Raw genomic sequence first — 20,260 nt, 5'->3', positions numbered from 1 at the left:
TTACAAATTCCTGTAATTCCGCTTCCTCATTTTATAAAGAGGGAGCTGAGGCTCGGACAGGTGAAATAACTTGCCCACAGGCAAAAAGTTAGTTCACAGATCATCCAAGAGGAGAGCTGAGGTCTCCGGACTCCCAATCCTCAGCTCTCTCCAGGGGCTGGCAGGGAGCCAGAGTGAGCCTAGATGGTCAAGGCCAAGAAAGACACTACAATCACAAATCCCAGAGGTGGAAATGACAAGACAATAAAGAAATGAGAGTGTTGCATCCCAAGCCCGGTGAATTGATATCAGTGGACAGAAACACCAGACGGCTGATAAAAGCTATCAATTACAGCCAAGGTATCCTAAAATTAAGAAGCAGAGAATTCAATCTGTTAAATATACTAACAATAATTCCAGACATACTCTAAAGAGTAGAAATTATGTTGTGATTAAAGTAAACAAACATTTACTGAGATTTTGGTAGATACCCATACCAGAGTAACCAGGGCTTTCTGGATTTTTTTTCACTTGTTAGAGGTAAGAAAAACGTTTTACACTGAGATCCAGTATATGCATATCAGCAGAAAATAAGCTTTGGGGAAAACATTTACCTTTAGTATAAATGACAAAATAAAAATATAATATCAAATATGATTTTATGAATATTTACTAGATAATACATTTAATATGTCAAAATAAGTAATACGGAACTAAATTTCAAGATAACAAAAATAAAACTTGTAAAAACATATAATAATATTCATTTCATGACTAATGGGTTTCCAAACACAGTTTAGAAGGCACAGTATAAATCAAGGAGCACAAATGTGCTCTGACTTAGCAATCTGGGAGATCTATGAGCTATGCAATGTTAAGTGTATCACTTCACCAACACTTCATTTAAAAGCTCTGCGTCTCAGTTTCTTAATTTGTGAATGGTTCTAATTATGCAATTTTACAGGGTAGTTCAGGGCTATTAGGTAGTCCTATGTTTTCTAAATTCTAAAATATTTATTTTCAAACTTTTTAAAAATATCTGTAATGTTTGAGATTTCATTTAATAGTCTATGTGTACTATTAACATGAAAGCATCTCATTTTCCCAAAAAAGCTTCTGTTAAATGGATGGCACTCTAGAATAGATTATAAATTGATTGCATATGCTAGATTATTTAAAAAAAAAAAAAAAAAAGTACTGTAGAACCAAAGAACCCCATGCTTCTTTTAAATCCAGGAAGAAAAATGTCAGAAAAAGAAAAAGAGGGTTTTTTGTTTTTGTTTTAAAATATATAAATACATAAAATATATATTATATATAATACAAAATGTATTAATACATATATTTAATATATATAATATATATATAAAATAAAAAGAGAGAAAGAAGTCTGCAGTAGACAAAAAGGAGCTTCAAAGAGGTGTTTTGTCACTCTATTTCTCTTGTCCCTGTCACCTCAACCTCTAATGGGGATGATATTAGGACTTGGTCCAACGGCACGAACGACAGTAGAGAAAACTTCACCCTATAGTTCATACAAACCAGAAACAGACTAAGAAAGTCATTTGTTCTAGATTAACTTTTGTCAAGATGGATTTAGTTTCTAAAAAAAAATGAAATTGAAGAAGCAAATATCAATAACAATGCGTGCAAAGCTCATTTGGTCTTGAATATAAACTGAAATTACATCAACAAAGCAACTGTCACATATTCATGATTCATAATAAGCCATGGTTCAGGATAGCAAATGACAGTGTTGTAAATGACTGGCTTATACTGAGAAAAGCTAGGGGCAGGAAAGGAAGGCCTGTCTATTAAGAGGACATACTTTTCATGCTTACATCTCCTTCCCTGATCAATGTTTTCTGGCAAAAGTGGTCTTTATCGCTATCTTTTAAATTGAAACAAACACCTGTACTCTATTTCCTCTTAAAACCACTACAATATTCTGTCACAAATTATACACAGAAAACAAGAATGTGAAAAACCATCATGATGTTCTGAATACCAACCCTTCAAACACCTGGGCTGTCTGATCAGGATTCAGGATGAGACAGCTGTGGTACCGCCTGAGAACAGCCACGATGCACACGCACAGTCCTGTTGTGTAACTTCCTGCCAGGCTGGAGGATTTCAGGAGCAGTTCGGCTTCCACAACACTCAGTTCATTTAGCAGCTACAATGGGAGAAAAGACCAAATGAACATGTAGCTGCCAAAATGAACTAGGAAAACATTTCTTTTCACAAGCCACAGACACACCAAGTCATTCCAATACCATCTTATCACACCCATTTTCCTGTTGCAGGACCATATGCACACACAACTACAGTGTGAGAAAACAAGCCCCAGAGAATTGAGCTGGTTTTTATTTTTAATCCTTTACCAAATTCTATGGTTTTTCCTCTATCTAGACATCATGGTACATACAATCAGAAAGTATCCAGTGCTGAGACAGCTACCAAAACTTGATGGCAGCCCAAATTTCTAGACCAGATGATTTCAGAGAACATCCCCACCTCTCACTTTTCTCTTCTTTTCAAGTAAACAGAAGTTATTTATCATTACTTTCTTGTTATTAATAAAACACCTCCAATAAGAAATAGAAAATGAGTGTTATTTCTATTCACTAAAAGCAAGATAATAAATGAACTCAAGTATGTATATAAGAAATTTAATGGGACAAATTGAAAGGTTTTTTTTTTGCTCTTAACCTAAAATATACTCTACAATAAATAGTAAATAAATTTTCACTTGTCCTTAAACAAACCAGCAAAGGACAAAAATAAATCCTCAAGACCCTCATATCTTTAAATGACTTATATATTTTAGTGTCGGTTATAATTATTTAATTTAAAACTATGAACACAGCTACAATAAAAATACTAGTTGAATACTATTGATTCAGAATATCTCTATTATTCAAAAATGCACTGGGTTGCTCATTTTAAGTTATATGATGCCTAGCAGGTTGGCTTTCCTAAAAATGAGAGAAATAGGGTCTGACACCTGTATTGCGAAGTCAATCAGTCCATTGATGTTCAGCGCTGGCTCCATAAGATCAAAGATAAGCTGAATATGGTGTGCCAAAGGAAGATGATAGGATGTTCCTGAAGCAAAGCTCGTGATTTGTTCCAGCACATTGTTAGAGATCTGGGCAACCAAAAACAAAACCAAAAATAATTGAAAATAACTGTAAGATCAATATTCAAAATTATTTTAATTTTTAAGCAAAAAACTTGAATTTATATAATCTACTTAGAAGAAAGTTAAAACATATTCCCACAGAAACCAAAACTATGTACAAATCCAGTAACGTCCTTATTACAACTCTAATTTGAAGAAATAAGCCAAGTGCTCATTAAGATCTTAACCTATCTTAATGGTAAAACAACTACAAATGCTAATTAATTTCCACATAACATCTATCTGAGTATCAGTGTATTCATAAAACAACACAGATCTGGTTTTTGCTCATTTAGATAGTATTTTATTTTAGTCATCAACAAATTTCTTCCTCACCATAGCAATGTAGAACCAAAATGTGGTAACATAAGTATTGGATTAGGGAATACTTGATACAGTGTTGACTATTATCATAAGGCAAAAGTATTTGTGATAAAAATTAATTTCTCTGAAGAAGGCAACCTGACACTTAAAACTGAACTACTCGGTAATTTGAGATGATTCCGAATATGTTTTAAAAACATATCTCTACAACCAAGTAAGGCCAAAAACATATACTGGATGAAAGAAATTTTGAAGTAAATATGAATATCCCCTCTGCATAACACATAGTTTTAAACAGGTACCTGAGACGTCACTTGATGCTGATCAAAATATGAAAGGAGCTGAAGTTTTGTGAACACAGTCTCCAGGGTCGGAAATGCTTCCTGTTTGTTCTTCCTGGCTTTTGGTCCTTCATCTCCAACTAAACATACAGTGGATACATTACTTTCCATTTAACAGAAGCTCTTGATTTTCTCAGTCGATACTTTCTATTAAAGTATAACATATATGGGGAAGTGCACAAACTATGAATTTCTACAAAGTAAATAAACTCAGGTAATGAGACTCAAATCACAAAATCACATACCAGAAACATGGATACCCCCTCAGGCTCCTTCTAGTCCCTTCTCTGCCCAAGGTCAAGATCCTGACCTCTAAAGGCTTAGATAAGGAGTGCCCACTTTGGAACCATAGGAGAAATAATTTTTACATCCAGCAGCTTTCACTCAACAATGTGATTCTGAGAACTGATCCACATTGTTGAGGCAATTTTAACTTGTTCTAAAAATTGGTAATTCCCACTCATGGATAGTATACTAATGTGTGATATACCGCCATTTATTTATTCATTCTAGTGAGTAGTTTCCAGATTTTGGCTATTAAGGGAAAGTACCTCTATAAACATGTCTCACTAACTCTTAATATACAATGACAACAATGAAAGAGAAAAAAATTCACCAAGGTCACACTGACAGAACAGAAAGTTCACAGGCATCTTGTTAGAGGACATTCACCATGATATTTTCCCCAAACAATTTAATATGTTAAAAAAGAAATTTACCCAATTTTAAACATTTTTAGGGGTAGCAAGGAATTAAAACTCTCCACATAATGGGAAAGTGCCACATTTATCAATTTAGCATAAAGAAGTTCAAAGAAAATTCCAGAAAAAAAAAATTATATAAACACTACTTATCCCAGGGAGACTCCTGTTCTTCTCAACAGTTCTAAGGATAAGATCCAAAAAGAATCAGATCCTGTCTTAAATATCTTTAAACATATGCATTTATAAAGACAAATCTAAAACAAACAAACAAAAAAAAAAAAAACCCAGAAAGGTTGGATTATATGATCTGTAAGATCATTTCTAACACTATGATTCTAAGTAGTCTAAGGCTACTGAGATGGGAGCTTCATCACTAACATCTTATTTGGGAAAGTTTTACTTTCAGAGAACCAAGGTCACCTTACAAATTTTTTTTTCTATTAAAGACACAAATATTTCACTGAATGCAAAAAGATTCTGCTGAAGGCAAACGTAATGGTTTTAGAAAAGAACATTAGAAGAGATTTTCTTTCAAATACAACAAGTGTTGTCTATAGGTGAAGGCTCAGGCATGCATACACCAGGGTGTTTTCTTTCCTAAAGCAAACCAATCCTGATCCAGAGTACACAGAATTAAAAGGGGACGAGCAACAGAAGGTACAAGAATGCCACCTCTGTTAAACACCACCAAAACTAACGCAAAGAGTAAGAACTAAGCAGTTCATTAAACCTACTTGATTTTCAATATCTACTCTCAAATTAAGTGTGGTCATTTGCCTTCTATATAGCTGCTCACATGTAATAAGCATGCTTAAAATATCCAAGTTTTTAATTTCTCATGAGCTAAAATCATTGATCCAAGGCTGAAAACTCACACCAATGGTCTTGGGTATAATATGCTGGAAAAGCAAAGTTAACATATTTAATCAGTTCTTCCTGGGACCAAAACAAATAAACAAGCAAAAATAACACACTTGAAGAAGTACAGCCAGCATGAGAATTCACAAATGCACCTTTTTTGGTTTATGCTAAATAGGCTCTATTTTACTTACATGTAGCTAACTTCTTAAAACCTCATACAATTGATTCTTGGCAATTTACATTCACTTTTTTAAAAAAAGCATTAAGAAATTAGTGGTGGTTCTCAATGGACTAATTTATTTTAATGATATTTACATAAATAACAATGTAGTTGTAATCCATGGATTTTCCTCATCTGTTTTATGTTAATTTGCTTCCATAATACATTTTATTGCTCTTGCTTAATTTTGGTTTTCCTTTTAAAAAAAAAAAAAAAAAACTTTAAATCCTGGAAATTTTGGCCTTTCTTGTCATGGTAAACTTCATCAATGTTTAAAAAAAGAAAAAGACAAAAGAAACCACTGACAACCAAAGATGACTGGCCAACGTAAACAGAAAATGAAGATTGACCATGAACTGGAACTGTCACTTGAACTCTGACATAAGGCCTGGCTGATGTGAGAACACTTAAAATAAGTTCCTCAAAACCATACTTTTATATGTAGCTAGAAATCAAAGACACATTAACACAAGCTGTTTTCCTGCCTTACCAGTTCTCCACTTTGCTGAAACAGTGAGCAAATTACCATTAATCAGAAATACAGCTAGTTAGCGTCTAGCGAGCACACTATTTTAAGTAGCGATTTAAACTCTGACTATTTATCAGAAGAAAGCTAACTACAGCCAAAATTTAAAAATTTCTGATTGAGGAATTGTATCCAAAATGAAGGAAAGACAGGGGCGCCTGAGTGACTGAGTCGGCTGAGCATTGGACTGTTGGTTTTGGCTCAGGTCATGATCTTCGGGTTGTGGGATCGAGCCCCTGGGTGGGATTACTGCTCAGAGTAGAGACAGCTTGACTTTCTCTCCTTCTGTCCCTCCCACCACTTACACACATTCTCTTTCTGAAAAACAAATAAATCTTTAAAAAATAAAATAAAATGAGGTAAAGACAAAAATTCCCATTGCAAATATCTCTCCACAGTGATGGTTTCACTGCTGATTTCTCAAAAAGCAGCATGAAACAACAATGATGTTCTCTTTGTGGAGCTCATAAGTGAGAACTGCCTATTTAAGAGACTGTACAAAGATAGGATAGACTGCATGTAATCTGGCATTAAACACTCATTGTGAAGGAAGGAAGTAGGCTCAACCAAAAAGGACACCACATTGTTTCCTTCCCCTTCCCATCCCTAGAAGCCTTCCAAACCCCAAAATTCCGTAAGATTGGGAAAGACTCTAAAATTTAATTTCAATGAGACATGTATTACTGACCCTTCTAAAGAAGACAGTGGCCACTCGAATACCAAGTACACAAAAAGAAGTTTCAAATCTCTTTGCTAGCTAGTTATAGGGCTTCTAAATTCAACCTTCTACATGCAATCCATTTCCTCTTTTCTCTTACAGAGAGAAACAACAAAACAAGAGATCAACAGTTTTTCTCAGAGCAGGTTCTTTGTTTCTGGGTTTTTGTTTGTTTTGTTTTGTGTTTTTTAAACCAAGCTCAAGAATGACAGGGCAACAATAACAAGGTTTCATTTCCCATCCACAACTCTGGGCTGTTCCCTCACGGCGCCAGCGTGGTACAAGGTCCTTCAGTGGCCATGGAAGGGAGGGGAGTCAGGGAACGGCTGTAAATCATCTGAAGTAATTCTTCCAGTATGTTCTAAAGATGATCGCCTCAGACATCAGACACCTGCAACACCACATTCACACTCAGAAGCATGCTGCCCTTGTACCTTGTTTCTGCATGTGCTCCCCTACCGGTGGAGAGGACATAGAGCCATTTGTATTAGTTCTCCCTATACTTTTCTCTAGGAAAGATCTAGCGTGGGCAAGTTCTAAGTAAATCACCTAGTTAAAAACTAAAGACTAGAGGCTCTGTGAAGAGGTTCATAAAAACGTATGTATTTTGTACTGGCCAACAAAGCAGGGTTCCTTGAGAGGTTTATGCCATGTGTAGGAAGAACACTGTTTGCATAGAGGAAATCCAAACTTTTTTTCTTTGATTATTTATATAACAAATAAATAAACACCAGTAATGAGAGTGAAATATATATAATGATATCATACTATACATCTTATGACGGCCTGATAAAATAAACAATCCTTAGAAAAGAGTAATTAGGCAAACGTGAAGTGGATAATTACAGAATTCCAATTACGCAATGTGGTGACATAATATAAAGACATAGCTTCACTGTAAAAAATCTATGTCAAGAGCATGGGAAAAGACTATTCCAAATAAAGAAGGCATTATAGAGCAAAGACCCAATTTTCCTTTTTTAATTGAAATCATTAGGTGTTACAGGTAGCCACCAATACCTATTACAATTATCCTTCTGAATAATGGAAGATAAGATCAGCAACTATACTATCCTGAGTTTCAATTATCGTGCAAATGTGAGTAGAAAGAGCAAATTACAAGCTTAAAAAAAGGGGATGGTAAAGAATTGAAGAAATGGAACTTTCCAGACTAAGGGTTTTCCAATTCCTTCTTCAGTACTTCATTTATGTCTACTATAGAAAATTTGAGAATAAAAAAAAAAAAGGAAGTAGAAAATTAAAATTACCTATATGTATCTATAGAGCATGGTATTTTAATATAAGGATTACTATAAATGGAACCAAGGCCTTCAAATTTCAACGTGCTTATTCATATTTCAATATGAGAGTCACTCAGGAGAGGAAGCACTCTGGTGACAGTGCCCTGTATGACTTTGATAAAGACCATGCTAAGAGGAAAGGCGAAAGACGGCGCGATGGGAACAAATGCATTAAGGCTCTTTACCCCCTGTCTCTGTGGTGCTCTTCTTATTTAGGATTTTCAAAATGTCTTTGGTAATCTTCTTCAACTGATGCCTCGCTTCGTCACGCTCCTTGCCCACTCCATAAAGAAGGATTGTGCGCTGGTTACATTCATGACTTGAAGATTCATCCTGAAAAACAGAAAATACATTTTGAAACCCTTGTTTGCAGGGGTGGGGTTGCATTTCACATCCATGAAATGCACTAACCACAGCATCTCCATGCTGGTTTGCGCTGATGGCAGCCCGCCCACCTTTCAATTCACCTCAACCTTCACTGGCAACACCCTTGTTTTTCCAGTTTGGAACTTGCTAAAGTTAAAAAAAAAAAAAAAGTGTCAACTGACCTGAAGTCTTAATAGAAGCATTTGATGTGGGCGTACCCTACAGAGTAAGTTTTGACTCTTGAAAATTTTTTCATTGCTTAAAATTTTACATGGTAATAATTTCACATATTACATATTATCTAGTCATACTTCTTCCTTAAGGAAAATGTTATTTCTTAGCAAGCTTGGTTTTCTATAGATGGCATCATTAAATATTTTATTTTATTTTTTTTAAATGAACGTACTAGGATCCACAAGTACTTTGAGGAGAAAAATGTTCCATTGGCTTCCAACATGACTATGTGAGGTGTATGTATATTTATTTCCACATGACAAAACAAAGGAGGGCAGGTCTCATTAGGTGTGAGGCAAGTAGCCAGAAATGCAAACACGTTCTACACCTCTGCTGGACCACCTCTGCCCCTGTTTCACAGACACAGTAAATTCAGGCACTTTTTGTAGCACAAGGGAAAAGAAAGTACTTACTGACAGCACAAGAAATACATACACATACCACTAAACACATCTATACTCTTGCATTTTCTTGGTAAGATTCCAAGCTCTCTGCCTCAATCCATTGCCTTTTCTTAGCTTTTTGTACATGCTTGCCCGTGTCAGGCACTTCCTAACAGTATCTAATTCTGAGGAGCTTGCATGAGCAAAGACTCTCCCACGGAAGACTAACTGCACTGTGTTCTTCGTGGCTGCAAAAAAAGAGAAAAAAGCCTTGAGACTTGGAGAATTCCAATGCTTAATTTGACTTCTTTAAAAAACAAACCAAAGACTCTGCATAAACTCTGCCCTCTGCACAAAGCTGCATTTTGTTTCTGCCCTCTTGAAATAAGAGCCTGTTTTCTCTCTCAGCTTCTGTCACTTCCCATCATTCGGTCTTTCTCACACACTTGCACTCAGGTCATCACTTTTCTTTGCATGGATTCCTTTTTATTAAACTCTCCCAGAAATATACACTTGTATACCCATTTGTGATCCATTTTGCTAAATAATTAGTAATGTTTCAGGTGCTTAAGTTTGCCTCTTAAAAAAAAAAAAAACGCTAGGATCATGTCTCTTCTAGAAGTTATTGTTATCTTGTATTCTTTGCATTCTGAATATCAGCACAGGCAGTGATCCCTACATTTTGTTGCACACCTGAATGATCTGAGCTGATTATTAATCTCCAGTTTTTGTTACCATTGCAGAGCATTATTGATATATTTCTTTTTTGTCTGGTGGGATGTGTACATATGAACCCTGGAAGGGAACAGGAGGACACTGAGAAAACTGTACAAAACTCAGGCAGGGGGAGCCTGGGTGGCTCAGTTCGTTAAGCGTCTGCCTTCAGCTCAAGTCATGGTCTCAGGGTCCATGGATCCGGCCCCGAATCTGTCTCCCTGCTCAGTGGGGTGCCTGCTTCCTCTCGCCCTATGCCTCTGCCCTTGCTCCCGCTAGAATTTTCCCTCTCTCCATGCCCCTAGATAAATAAATAAGATCTAAAATGAAAACAAACCTCAGGCAGTGCCAGTCATGTGCCCTGGCAATTATTTTCAGCTAAGGTACCTATCAATAGTTTTAATGTAAACTTCTGTGTGACAAGTGATGGAAAGGGGTCAGCAAAGTTACTGAACATCTGCTTTTACAGTATCTACTTGTGGGAAGGCAAGATGCTAGGAATCCTGAGACAATACAAGGATGAATGTTCCCTGTCCTCAAGGAACACAGATTCAGGATCATAAAAGTATTTGCAGAGCTCGTCACAAACGCATAGATACTGTGGCTCCCCCATACCAGTAACAGTCCAAGCTCAGGATAAGAGAGCGCTGTGACTGAATTCAGGTTGTGCCATCTGCTGACTCACATGGTCCTTTGAGTCTTTCTGTCCTAATGAGGCTTTCTGGACCTCAGATTCTTCCCCTGAGAAAATGGGCTAATACCGGCTTCCTTTTGAGATTTTTTTTTTTTTTTAAGAAAAACTGAGAAAAATAGATGAGAATGAGAATACATGAAGCACGTAAAATGTTTTGCAGCATATCGGACACAGAACCCCCTGCTGTCGATTCAGATTTCTACAGTTCTACGTCTCACTTTCATGTACCACGGATTCACACTGTACTGCGTTACTCAACATTTCCTCAAGAAGCTAGGATACTTCCTTCCTTTGCTGTTGCTCCTCCTGCCACCTAAAATACTTTCAACAGGCTGCCCCTCACGCATGTAAGTGCTGTACACAATTACACCATCAGGTCCCTCACTGTCATCTCAGTTGGTGAAAGCCCACAGCACAGGAGCAGTAGGGAGGGGAGGACAGCCTTTGGAGCACTTGCCACAGTGCAATCTACTCCTTTTTGAGCTATTTGTTTAACGTCTGTTGTCTCTGCCAGACAGTTTTGTGAGGAAGAACCCACAGGTCTGTCATATTCACAGTTATACTCTTCTTAGATGCCACTAATTAGGTACTGAATATACGCTGTTAGGGAGAAGAGCAATATGTTCTCCTTGGGAGGGAGGAACGAACCAACAGAGCAGAGATATAAAGGAGATAAACAAGCCACCAAATGATACACACACAGTCCCTATAATTAATAGGATGAATGACGAGTGAAGGACACTGAAGTCAGAAAGGAGACATTAACAATGGGGGCCATCGACAGCATCAAATGCAATAAGAAATCACAATAGATGTTGCCTCTCTGACTTATGTATTTTTAAAAAACTACTTACAAACCTCAAAGGAGAAGTTTCTCTAGAGTAGTGGAGCAGAAAACCGGAAACAAGGTTGTAGTAAGAGTAGATGGTGAAATGGTAAAAATGAGGGACTTACTGGTAGTTGGGCATGAAGCTTGAAAATTAAGGGAGGAGAACTATATTAGGACAACCAAAGGCAAACTCCTGTGCCAAAGATATGTTTCAAATAAATGTGTCTCTGTGAAGGACATCCAGATGGGGGTGGGGGCTTGGAAGGAAAGAGAGGGACACATTTCTATTTAAACGGGTTGGGGGAGGCTGGTGAAAATACTAAAGGGAAATTCGGAGATTAAAAAATTAGGAACTGGAAGAATCTTGTATCAATTCATTGGGTCTGATTTGCTTAGGGAGTTGGGCCAGAAGGAAAGTGACGAGTTGAGAGTGAAGGGATGAAATTAAAAAGCAAGAGCAACATGGCCTTTAGCTGTAAAAGAACCACCCATCAGCCTTTGTAGGGGGCCTCAAGAGCAGATTTGTATCTGATAATTAATATCTTTTAGGTAAATCGTGATAGCTGTTACAGGTCTTCAAAGAGGAAATGCAGAGATAGTTTAAAAGCAACGGTTTTTCATTAGCCTACAAGATTAATTCATATCAACTTTTTGTACTTGTCAAAAATGTGTCTTCAAATAGCAATTCATACTATATGAGAACAAGGTCAAACTTGGAAAATGGACCACATATTTCGAAAGGTATCAATGAGTTCTGCTCTTTCAACTAGGTATTAAAAACCCTCAAGTTGCATAGTTGTAAGGAATATCAACGACTAGAGATCAGTACCAAAGAATTACTCTATTTCTACCCTGAAGGACATACTTGTTGGTTAGGAAAAAAAAAAAGTCAGGTGGAGAGTCGACAAGTCTAGCAACCCCTCTCATGCCAGCCAACTGTTGTGCTTAGGTTGGACAGGTCATCTCACCTATAAACTAATTCCTGAAAATCTCAAGCTCAGGATCAATTTCTCTTTTTCTCCAGATAATATCTAATATTTACAAAGACTTAAGTGCTCAAGAAATTAGGAGGATATGTGTCCAAAAGCTCTAGAAGGCTTGTAGGACTACAGAAGTTAAAATAAATCTCTTGAACCAAATACCCTTAAGAAGGAAGAACTGGAGTTAAATGAATGAAATGAAATCTCCTCTAAGTCATCATCAAATCATAAGTGATTAGAAATGTTGCCAAAACATGTGTGTGTTCCTAAGATGTGATAACAGAGGTGAGATGATCAGAGATGCATATTCTCCTTTTATTTCTTTAGTACTTCCTGGTATTTCTATAGTGCCCCAATAATTGTAGAATAATTATATTATTAAAATTAATAAATTAATGTTCTTTTTAAAAAGAGATAAAAAAGAATCCCACTCTAGATGTGCTTCCTTTTTTTCCAAACACTAAAAAAAATAGGTGAAGTAAATGCAACAGTCCTTCTAATAAAACAAAATACAGCATTTCATACTTTCCCAACACTCTGTAATTGCCTATGTTTCAATATTCAATGCAAACCTAGCACACATCACGAAATAAATTGCACAGAGCACCCTACCCCAACTCCCGGAAAAGTAATAAAAAAAACACATTTTAAGACGTCCGTGAGAGGTGCAGTCCGTTAAGCATCGAATTCTTGGTTTTCAGTTCAGGTCGTAGTCTCAAGGTCATGAGATGGAACCCCATGTCTGGCTCCACACTCAACACAGAGTCTGCTTAAAACTCATTCCCCCCTCTCCTTTTACCCCTCCCCACCTTCAGGATGTGTAGGTTCTCTCTCTTAAATAAATAAACAGATCTTTAAAAAAAAATACTTTTTAAAAACCATGGAGCTATTTACAAGAAAATTGTACGTTAATTTATTAAAATGAAAAAAAACTGTTAAAAGAGGCCTTCAAATTATTTCTTTTAGCTGAGTTTTTCAAAATGCCACTTTATTCTCTTTAGAATAAATTAACTTCAAATAGATGTTACATGAGTGATAAGCCTCAGGCAGGTGTGTCAAAAGGGAGTGACATGCATGGGGAGGTCAGGTCGAGGGAACAAGAAATGAGCATCGTCTTCTCATTCATTACTCTACCTGAAATGGAGTAACTTCTTTAAATCCAGAAAACAGGAGATTCCTTTCATTAGATTTATGTAGGAAATGTTTGTTCTACAATAGCTTATAGCCCATGGTATGGCTGAAATGACAGCTTTATCCAACAGGCTTAATGCATCCTAGGAGCACAATGCAATGAGTGTCAGAGGGGTTGACTATATATAAAACACACACACAAGTTCTCCGCTTTCAAAAGCAAAACAATCAAGCCAGGGATGACAAATAATTGGATCAACATAGCATTCTCTTTTGCTAAATACCCCAAACCCAAGACTCCTTACTTGTGGAGTCTAATATGTCTCTAAGTAAGTATTAAAATGTGTTAACTTCAATAAATTTCAAAACAAAAATAACTGAAAGAGTACCCACTTTTCCAGGGCACCCGGGTGGCTCACTCAGTTGAGCAACCTACTCGGGTAGGCTGCAACCTACCCAGAGTTTCTGATTCACTAGAGTTAGGTTCATGCCCAAGAATGTATATTTGTCACAACTTCCTAGGCAATGCTGAGCTGCTATCCTGCACTTTGAAAATGGGGATCAAAGATGATTTAACATGCAGCGATGGACACACTCAAAACTCAGAAGAAACAAGTAACCAAAACATGTGTTCATAACAAAGGCACCTACTCAAGGGGATCTACTGGGAAAAAGAACATTATAGTTTGAAATACTGTATGTGTCTGAGTGTGAGCAAAAACAGTATTTATATAAAGGTATTAGTGAAACAGGGATCTCTTAATTTAATGATATATTCCCCCCAAACAAAAAGCAAGGTTACAAAAAAAATTGTTTATATTTAAATTCTATTTAAGAAAAGCATAAAAGACACTTTATATAATAAGTCTGGCAAAGGATACAACTGTTTTTCTTTTTTAATGTAATTTTGGAATCTTAAAATTTATAATGAGAGGAAACTGTTTCACGTACAAAGACTTGATCAAACACAGATTTAAAATAATGACATTATTAACCAGGAAAAAAGGAACAAGAGACTTAACATCTATAACAAGCACACATTTTGAGTTAATGTAATTACTTGTTAAAAGGCAATATATCACCCAGCTTGAGCACAGTACGTTTTCAGGTAAATAATTATCTGAGAAAGCAAGCCTGCAACCTTCTCCAGGAAGCCGACTTCAAAAAGCTTGATCTCAACATGGATTTATCATGTGCATGGAAAATAATCAAAAGAACTCATAAAGCATCAAACTCTATGGCAGGTTTCAGCAAAAAGCAGCAAGATTTTAAAACTGTTTCTTAAAAGATGAATTCTTAACCCACCCTGCCCCACATTTCCCAGGGAAATAAAAGCAGAAGTCCTAAAAGGGGCCAGACGGAAACACTGTGTCTGCACAGCTTTGAGTACAGAGTGTTGGAAGGTAATTTCTGACTGTGAAGTCCTCTCTTCCTCTCTTCATTTCTCTCTAGAACACTCAAGATTTACTGATGAAAGCTCAGCAGATACTTGATCATAAAGAGTAATAACAACTAAACTAAGACACTGAAAGGAAAACACCAGATGCCATTCTGCAGGATGTACTAAATGCCACTTAATGGATACATTTAAATCCTCCTGAATCAACAGAGTAACCAGGTAACTTTATATATAAAGTATTGGACAAATGTATGTGTTTACAAGATGATGGGTGTATACATGTTTGTCAAGTTTTCTTAAAATTGGAAACCTTCAACAATAATTGATATCAATTCAGGTACTTATTTGGAATAAAATTTCAAATACAAGCTGTATTAATGCTGTTAGAGACAACCACTAACTTCTTCATTAAATACACACACACACACACACACACACACACAGCATGGAAATAAAACACAAATGGTCTTGTTTTACCTCGAGTAGAAAGTGAGACTTAAATATAGATAGATGGAGGTGATATCCTGTTATCAAGACTACTCATTAAGTAAGGTGACATTCTATGCAAAATGAGCATTCCCAACAGATAATTTTCGAAACAATCAGAGAATGCACAAATTAGAGTATATAGCAGTAGCAAGGAAGCTTAAAATCTACCATCTTACCTCAATTTAATACTGAATTAGTAGTATTGTTGTTTAGTTATTTCTTCATGTTAAACAGGGAAGGAGGTATTGAAAATTAAGCCCTAATTGTAACACAAATCTTTTTTTCATGACATTAATCTTTTATTCAATAATTAGACAATGAAATACTACATTTGTGGGAATTTAGTATTTTCTCTATTTGTTATACTTAAGTTTTTTACATGGAATCTTTTTGTTTGTTTTAATTTGGATATGTATGCTTTGAACAACACCATGTCTTATACTTCGGAATAACATTGATATAGAATCAATTCTATTTGCCTTTGATGAAATAAAAACGTTAATTAGACGCCCGATAATGTATTCAAGTCAAGTGTTAATTTTCTTTTATAGCCCCCTGTTGTGGTATAATAACCTAGGGAACCAGACAAGGACGTGGCTTTAATACTTTATTTTAGCTATCATTATATACTCTATAGACTGGAAAGTATGCCCTGGCTGTTTTGAAGAACAGCATTTGATGACTATTTCTTTTTGTGTGCTGGTTTGTTTTTTTTTTTAAATGAAGGATATTTAAGAGAATGTATGTAAAAATTTCAAATATACTGTGCAAAGTCAGAAATAAGACATATGTGGTTTAAAATATTTGGAGCTAAAAAATTAGTCTGAGGCTGATTTCTGAATGGGTGACTGAGCAATACACAGGCAGAAATATCTTCCAATTATAAAGTTTTATATCTGATTTAATATTTAACAATAAATTCCCTTCAAGTGATTTTATACAAATTTCTTGCCCCTTTCTACTTTTAAATTCTAAGAGCCAATTATCCGTCACTTCTCCTTGGAACCCTTTGATGGTTATCAGAGTAAATGAAGCCCAGGAATAATGAGAATGCAGAAAAAGTGACTGTGAATAGAAATAAAAAAGCTAAAAGGCATGGAAATGAAGCTGTAAAGGAATAAAGCACAGTCCATGTTTCCCTTCCCATTTCTACACACTGTCCACATGTGCCTAACTAAAACGTCCTTTAAGAGGCAAACATTTCACAACTGAGAAATACAAAGTATCTCTACCTTCATATAACGTACTTCAGACCATTTTATTTGGCATTTGCCACAATTAAGTATTCTGAGATTCAATTTTCTGTATTCTTAATGTCACAATAAGGATCGGAAAGCTCAGTTTTTAGAAAAAGCTGTCCAGAGGGCGCTTGGGTGGCTCAGTCAGTTAAGCATCTGCCTTCGGCTCAGGTCATAATCCAGGATCCTGGGATGGAGCCCACGTGGACCCCCAGTTTGGGCTTCCTGCTTGGCGGTAAGCCTGCTTCTCCTTCTCCCTCTGCCCCCTCCACCCCTGTTGTTATACTTGTGTGTGCTCTCTCGCTCACTCTCTGCCAAATAAATAAAATACTTTTTTTTAAAAGTTACACAGAGATAAAACCAAAATCGACAGTCTGGGACTGAAAATAACCATCCCTACTCTCCTCTCCTAGGTAGTGAAGAAGAAACACAAGCCATGGACAACCTCACCTCTGTGGCTGTGAATGGCAGCTTATGCACCAGAGATTACAAGATCACCCAGGTCCTCTTTCCGCTCCTTTACACTGTCCTGTTTTTTGTTGGACTCATCACAAACAGTCTGGCTATGAGGATTTTCTTTCAAATCCGCAATAAATCTAACTTTATCATTTTTCTTAAGAACACAGTCATTTCTGATCTTCTCATGATTCTGACTTTTCCATTCAAAATTCTCAGTGATGCCAAACTGGGAACAGGACCACTGAGAACCTTTGTGTGCCAAGTGACCTCTGTCATATTTTATTTCACAATGTACATCAGTATTTCATTCCTTGGACTGATAACTATTGATCGCTACCAGAAAACCACCAGGCCATTTAAGATGTCCAACCCCAGCAATCTCTTGGGGGCTAAAATTCTCTCTGTCGTAATTTGGGCATTCATGTTCTTACTCTCTTTGCCCAACATGATTCTGACCAACAGGAGGCCAAAAGACAAGAATGTGAAGAAATGCTCTTTCCTCAAATCAGAGTTTGGTCTGGTCTGGCATGAAATAGTCAATTACATCTGTCAAGTCATTTTCTGGATTAATTTTTTAATTGTCATTGTATGTTATACACTCATTACAAAAGAACTGTACAGGTCATATGTGAGAACAAGGGGTGTAGGCAAAGTCCCCAAGAAAAAGGTAAACATCAAAGTTTTCATTATCATTGCTGTATTTTTTATTTGTTTTGTTCCTTTCCATTTTGCCCGCATTCCCTACACCCTGAGCCAAACCCGGGATGTCTTTGACTGCTCTGCTGAGAATACTCTGTTTTATGTTAAAGAAAGCACACTTTGGTTGACTTCCTTAAATGCATGCCTGGATCCATTCATCTACTTTTTCCTCTGCAAGTCCTTCAAAAATTCCTTAATGAGTATGCTTAAGTGCCGCAATTCTGCAACGTCTCCATCCCAACAAAACAGGAAAAAAGAACAGGACGGTGGTGACCCAAGTGAAGAGACTCCAATGTAAAACACCTGAGGTAATATTCCAACCTATTAGCGTTTGGAACATCCAAAAGGAAAGCACTGTGTAAAAATACCGACTAATAGTAAGCTGAGTTAGTAACAATGACTCTCTAAACAAGTAGTAGAAAACAACGTAAGTCATTTTCATTAACTTATCCAGTATTAAAAGCTGTCTTAAAATGTAGAAAAAGAAACCTAACATGTAGATGTTTAGCAAAATGAACTGTATCTAATCATCGTGGTTATAAGCCAAACTACATAGAAGTCATGATTTGTAAAGTGTTAGCACTGTGGGTGACCGTAGGATATCTGTTGTAATTTTTTTAATATGTTATTGAACACAGTGTAATTATCAAGTTATAATCAACTAAGGAAAAATGATAAAGCTGATAAAAACCTTCTGACTGAAAATTATACTGAGATGTGCATACACTCTAGTCCCTAACCAAATGCTGATCTATTGTGATACTCATTATAATATTTTAAGTGGGACACTTAACAAAGACTATTAAAACTACTAACTTCTAACTATTAGCAAAAGCCTAAGAAATTTAAACTAATTGAAATGGTAACTGGACTGAACTTTTTAAATTTTCATTAAAAAGATAGGTTTTAAAATACTTGTCCAATAAAAAGAGCAGAAATAGCAAAATCATTAAAAGTTATTTCTATGACCTTGTAATACCAAAAAACTCTTTGAGTATTTCCTCAATCCTGGAGAAACCAGTTTTATTAATGGTAAAATGCCATCATTGCCACTTACCTTTATTAACTAGCTTTCAGAAACTACCTGCTATTTGGGTTAATGAATATTGCTTCAGTGAGAAAAACAAATGTGAATATATGGTTGCAAAGCATAACTATTAGCAGAAAAGTGGATAAAATGTTCCTAATTACTGGTTTGTCACTTGTGTGAAATACCAAAAAAAAAAAAAAAGTATATTAAACTCTAAATCACACTTTGTTGGAATTTCTTTGTTCAAAGACATTAGGTACCACAGCTGACCTCTTATATACTCCTACATCAAGCACCAAACCTTTGTAATAAAGGATAACTGCAAAAATTTTTATGACACATCACTGGGCAAAGTCTCTAGTGAAAGTGCCATAACACATCAATTAGTTCATAAGTAAATGATAATGAAATATGATTCTACACAAGCCGTAGTCACTATTTTTACTACAAACAAAATATATAACAGAGTTGGAAGCTGATATTATTTATTTTAATTATTTATGATCCCCAGAGATGATTCTCAAATATAAGGCATGGATACCAGTATCAAAATATGATGAGAAGGGGGAAAAACAGAGGGTGAGTTGCAGTATATGGAAGTTAACTGAACTTTAGTATTAATCAATTTTTATCTAAATCCTCCACAAATTCTGCTGAGCTAAATATCAGTGCAAAGTTGAACTCACTCAACTTTCTAAATGAGATCTATTCTCAAGTAGTTGCATTTACTTCCCCGGCACTTCTACAGGCAAGAACTGCGTGTTAGTGGTGAAGCACAAAGAGAAATGCTTCAAAAATGAGGCATGTTCTACATAGTGTGAGTCTACATTCTAACCACGTAGACTAACACAATTCACTTTAACATCACATGTGTAAGTGTACACATTCTGTAAGAACAGCAGGATAGTTAAAATGGAAGAAAACCAGAGGCCAACTCATCTATCTTCTTACTTTGCATACGAGAAAAATGAAGGGCAGATCCACCCCTCAACTCATCTGAGTCAGGGGGTACAGAGTGGGTTGAAACTGACACCACGGTGCCATGACCACATGAACTGCTGAGAGACTGCAGAGTGGGCAAAGACTTTCTCAAATAATCTTTCCCTTTGTATGAAATTAACTCACTGAGAGGACAATTTCCCTAACAGAAAGAAAAAAACAGAAAAACAAAAATGCCAATGGTATTACAGTATTCTTATAAAAGAACTATAAAGTGTTCAGAATTACCTACGTTTTTATACATAAAATGAAAAAATTTACATTAAACTCTAAATCACACTTTGTTGGGAATTCCTTATTCAATGACATGACATAGCATGCACTCCGATACCAAAAATCAAACTGAATCTACTCAAGATGGACCGAGGGATCAGTATTTACAAGGTACTCAGGACACACAGAATAGGTCACTATTTCCAGGTTTAAGAATTTTAATATACATAACAAATCCCAGATTT

At 36.1% G+C, this 20,260-nt stretch overlaps 2 protein-coding genes across 7 annotated transcripts in view; one reads left to right on the top strand and one right to left on the bottom strand.

The window, feature by feature from the left end:
- Window positions 1–18,977, top strand: part of P2RY12 (purinergic receptor P2Y12) — a 42,398-nt gene extending 23,421 nt beyond the window's left edge. Inside the window, exons 1-3 of one of the 2 annotated variants that reach the window (XM_032852510.1) lie at window positions 8,489–8,750; window positions 14,942–15,107; window positions 17,029–18,717. In XM_032852510.1, the coding sequence (XP_032708401.1) occupies window positions 17,052–18,071 (1,020 nt within the window). In that variant the 5' untranslated portion in view covers window positions 8,489–8,750; window positions 14,942–15,107; window positions 17,029–17,051 and the 3' untranslated portion in view covers window positions 18,072–18,717. Of the gene's footprint in view, window positions 1–8,488; window positions 8,751–14,941; window positions 15,108–17,028 lie in introns of those variants that run through there. The other variant, XM_032852511.1, reaches the window with a different exon arrangement.
- MED12L (mediator complex subunit 12L) overlaps window positions 1–20,260 on the bottom strand; it is a 317,533-nt gene that overhangs the window by 66,239 nt on the left and 231,034 nt on the right. For all 5 annotated transcript variants that reach the window (XM_032852495.1, XM_032852497.1, XM_032852496.1 and 2 more), the window contains 4 exons: window positions 8,344–8,491; window positions 3,790–3,908; window positions 2,987–3,130; window positions 1,992–2,155 (listed from right to left, as the gene is read on the bottom strand). In XM_032852495.1, the coding sequence (XP_032708386.1) occupies window positions 1,992–2,155; window positions 2,987–3,130; window positions 3,790–3,908; window positions 8,344–8,491 (575 nt within the window). The remainder of the gene's footprint in view (window positions 1–1,991; window positions 2,156–2,986; window positions 3,131–3,789; window positions 3,909–8,343; window positions 8,492–20,260) is intronic.

Source organism: Lontra canadensis, unplaced genomic scaffold, assembly GCF_010015895.1.
Source record: "Lontra canadensis isolate GAN:19392208 unplaced genomic scaffold, GSC_riverotter_1.0 scaffold6, whole genome shotgun sequence".
In the NCBI taxonomy this organism is placed as follows: domain Eukaryota; kingdom Metazoa; phylum Chordata; class Mammalia; order Carnivora; family Mustelidae; genus Lontra; species Lontra canadensis.
The sequence above is the reverse complement of the archived record's forward strand: the minus strand, read 5'-3'. Positions and strand labels throughout refer to the sequence as shown.